We start from the raw sequence: 4,358 nt of genomic DNA on the forward strand, positions 1-4,358 counted from the left end.
GGGCAGACAAAACAGACCAGTGTAATATAAGTCCTGTGTGAGCTTTGGAGTTTGTGCAGTTTTGTAACTGTTCTACAGGGTCTTCAGCATTTTTTTAAGATATGGAATTGAAAGGCTCCTTGTGCAATAAGAATGATCACTGGGAATGTCATGTACTGTAATAGAAAAAAACATTTTTGAATCAATTTCAGCTTGACATCAGCTTCATATCTACAAAGAGGAAGGCAGCACTATTGTGTGTATTTATATAGCGTTTACCAAGAAGGCCATACTTTAAATGAGCATTTGTTTAGTCTGTTTTGTCATTCTCTTTTCACACATCACTGCGTGCAGGGACGTGCACAGGAGGGGGCTAAGGCAACTGCCCGTCTGCCCTCCTCGACTGAAGTTGCCCATCCGAAGGAAATTATTATATTTTTTTAAATAGTATAACGGCTGCAGAATTTCATATAGGCCTAGATACAAAAAATGTGCATGGGGAGAGGGGGCGTGGCGGCAGCGGTTAGTGATCGACCCTGACAATTTCACAGTTTCAAGTGATATAGGCAGAATATGTGCACAGGGGGAGGGGGCGTGACGGTTAGTGATCATCCCTGACAATTTCACAGTTTCAAGTGATATAGGCAGAATATGCGCGCGGTTACAAAAATTAACGTGTTGCCCTTTTTTTCCAGGGCAGAGCAAAGGCCCTTCAAAATTCCTGTGCACGTCCCTGACTGCGTGGCTCTCAGCTTCCTTCTGTCAGCTGGTTCATGGGGGGTCACACACTTCTCACAGTACTCAAGGGTGTCACAGTCCTTGAGGGATTTCACCACAATGTCTGAAAACAACTTGAGGCAGAAATCTGTTAACAAACAAGCTTCCTCTAATGCCAGATGGAGCAGTATAACAGTGTAACTGGGTTGTTTATTTTGTGATGGCAATGTGCACATTGCTCTTATGTGTTTTTAAACAAACGATCTAATGGTGTTTCACTTTATTATTTCCTTCAGGAAAGTGTGTTTCTCCCAGAAATGACATTTATTTTCATACATTTCAAAGTCAACTTTTTAGCAAAGCTCCCCCTGGAGGTATGTTTTTAGAGTGGGAATAACAGATGTAGCTGGCAGTGCACACTAACAACTTTGACATACCCCAGCGGAATAGGCTAGAACGGCGCGTAAGAGACCATACGGATTGGTCTAATCGCATCAGTCTAATCACTAACAAGTTCACATTCCCTTAGCTGTGAATGAGGGAACCGTGACAATAAGTAAGGATGACAGAAGACAAGAGTTGGGTGAGATTACACCAACTCCACTTTCTCTGATTCACCTTGTGTGAGTCTGTAGCAGTATGCAGTTGCTCGCCCATACAGTGGTACTCCTAATGTGCATCCTCCAAAGAGCTACTGGTCATCTGCACATCTTCTGTGGCCTCCATGATTTTTTAGAGTTGGGTGTTCAATGTTAAAATCCACTATTGCATCATTATTAAGGTGCTGTAACCGTGAAACAATATGACTTACAGGCCACTGAGTTAAACACAGATAATGAAATCCACTTCATTGCTCCACTTTGTAGCTGCTATCTACTTGTACTGTTACCATTTCTATTGAGGATGGGGTTGCACCCAAGCTCTCCATAGCTATTTGCTTTGATGTGTTATTGGTTCAGAGCCGTCATCACTTTAGAGCCCTCAGGTTCACAGGTTCTGTTGTATAATGTAATTTTGGCTTGTTGAGGGAAAACTGCAAGAAACTTTAGGCAGCGCTGTCTGTCTCAATCTGCTGTGTTTATACCACTAAAAGAGATGTCGCAGCAAAACACGTCTGTCAGGTGACAGATGCACAGAGTAACAACTGGGACTAACCAAATCTGTCTGCCAGCAAAAGTGATTAAAGATTAAAGACGTGGTTGGTTGTGTGTGTCTGCGTGCGAGTATACACATTTTTTTTTTTTTTTTTTTTTAACAAACATCAATTCGGATTTATTCATGCTTGTGTGTGCATGTGTTGTATCTTATGTGTTGTATACATATGTTTTTACATATTTGCATCTTTAAGGGCTGATGCAGTCTGACACAGCTCTTGTTTGTGTGTGTGTGTGTGTGTGTGTGTTCGCGCACACGCATGCATGTGTGCTGTCAGTGTCTTCAAGTCCATTCACTTGAAGGTTTAAAGCATTATTCAACTCAGAAATTCACAAAGCTTTAAATCCTAGCTTTCTCTTCTACCATCACCCACCATACTCTTCCTTCAAACACCCTCTCCTCTCTCTCCTCTGCATTTCCTGAGTCTTTGCCATCAGGGTACACAAGTGTTGACAGCTGTAGATCCCCACTTCCTGATGATAGCTTGGGATTTGTAGTTCTTTTTACTCTTATTGACCGGAACATTTTAACCATCACCCTCTATGCCTTGTGATGCTGCAAAGGGTGCTTGCATGCTCTGTCTGTCTCTTCGGTATATGGATGTATGTACTGTATGTTTGTGTGTGTGTATATATGTACTGTATGTGTGTCTATGTGAACATCTGCATTTGTGTGTGTATGTGTGTATGTGTAATAGTATTTAAGTTCACGTGAATCTCTCCCCCTTTCCAGGCCCCGTCTACACAGAGATGATCAACAACGTGATGCAGCCCCTGCTGGGGGCCAAGGACTGCCGTCTGATCAGACACAACGTGTTCCACGCGCTGCCCAACACCGCCAACACACTCATCGGCCGCGCGGCCCACATCGCCGTCCTCGACTCTGAGCTCTTTCTTGAGAAGTTCTTCCTGGTGGCCGGGCTCGACTATTTTAAATAGGCTCCAACCAGGTTCTGTTTGGTCAGGACTGCTCTCTGTTGGGTTTGGAAAGCCCAGTGCTCAAACACCAAGTGTTAAATTTGAAGTGAAGTGTGTATTATATGGTATATATTATGGTATATAGGAGGTGCATATTGCTGATTATTTGATTTATGTAAAAGTTGAGTACCCAAGGTCTACCCCACCTGATGAGAAACTCCATAACTAATGATGTCATTGAGACTTGATGGGTAGGCCAGCTATAACCATATCCAATACTGATGTCTGCCTTTTTAAGTATTAACTTATTAACTCTTACATCATCACAGTTACTGTGTATTATGAAGGAATGCATGGTCTCTCAGTTCTAGAAAGGGTGTATAGATCCTTAGGGTACTTTGCTGAATGAAGCACTACTAAACTTGCATTAACGATCAACAGCATTTAGCTCTCTTGCCATTTATGACTTGAAGTCGAAGCCACTGGGTGTCAATCTTCTTGAAAGAGAATGTTCTAGAAGTGTTTGGCGAGAGGATTGATCCTCTCTGCTCTGTACATTTTATTATATATATGATATACATTTTAGCCCACAGATGTCTGTGGGAATATTTTACCATATGAGAAAACAACAAACACTTCTCTCTGAGAAGGAGCATCATTTTATTTTTTATTGACTCATGTATGTTCTGTGCTGTATATATGATTTGGTGTAATTGTAACAGCTTCATTTCTCCAACAGACCAAATCAGGATAGTGTTCCATTCTGTATGTGTGTTCCTATCCTAAATTGTGGTAACGTGTTGACGTTAAAACAGATCTAATGAAGTTTCGGTGTGTTTTGGTGTAATCGACTGTCATGTCTCAACTTGGTTAGCTGAAAATGCTAACCACATATTGCCTTAATTGTCTAACAAAGGCTTAACACAGTACTACTGGGTCTTATTATTTAATATTTTGTTGTTTCACATTTTGTTATTGTAATGTTTCACCACCGACTGCAGTAATTTACTACTGACGTTGGATTACTGAATCATGCAAACCTTTTGGTAATTTTGAAACCACTATATTGGCCTCTATTTATTTATTTATTTATGCCTCCTTGTTTTTTTGTAAGTGTAATTTTATTGTATTTCATTTTGTCTGTGTGTAATGTTTGACTACTAAATCTGATGATCATTTTGATGTCCCAATTCAACTCACAGTATTTAAAAATGTGTGTTGCTGTAGCCATGGTGAAGTATAACACTGGAATGAAACAGAAATGTGACAGACGCACATCTCCATAGATAACATACAGAGATCAAAGGATCCTTCTAACAGCATAGAGGTTTCCTCTCAAAACAGCTTAATTTCATTGGAAAGTGTTTTTAGTCATGTATCGAAGTTAATTCATCATTTTTGTTTTTTTAAATTCATGTTTATCCATTGTTTGATTTTCAATTTTGTTTTCAATGGTCTAAGATTGAAGTACCACAGCTGCCCTTATTTTTAAAAACGTTGGGTTTTTTCATCAAGTCATTACCTTAGTTTAGTGTCCTTGAGCAATAGAGTGACGTGTGTAGAAAGAAAGGCAAAAGTGACAAGTGGAAG

At 40.3% G+C, this 4,358-nt stretch overlaps 1 protein-coding gene across 4 annotated transcripts in view; it reads left to right on the forward strand.

Moving 5' to 3' along the window:
- Positions 1 to 3,423, forward strand: part of fam135b (family with sequence similarity 135 member B) — a 49,033-nt gene extending 45,610 nt beyond the window's left edge. For all 4 annotated transcript variants that reach the window (XM_031585653.2, XM_031585652.2, XM_031585654.2 and 1 more), the window contains one exon: positions 2,584 to 3,423. In XM_031585653.2, the coding sequence (XP_031441513.1) occupies positions 2,584 to 2,789 (206 nt within the window). In that variant the 3' untranslated portion in view covers positions 2,790 to 3,423. The remainder of the gene's footprint in view (positions 1 to 2,583) is intronic.
- The last annotated feature ends 935 nt before the right edge of the window (positions 3,424 to 4,358 follow it).

Source organism: Clupea harengus, chromosome 19 (genome assembly GCF_900700415.2).
Source record: "Clupea harengus chromosome 19, Ch_v2.0.2, whole genome shotgun sequence".
Lineage (NCBI taxonomy): Eukaryota > Metazoa > Chordata > Actinopteri > Clupeiformes > Clupeidae > Clupea > Clupea harengus.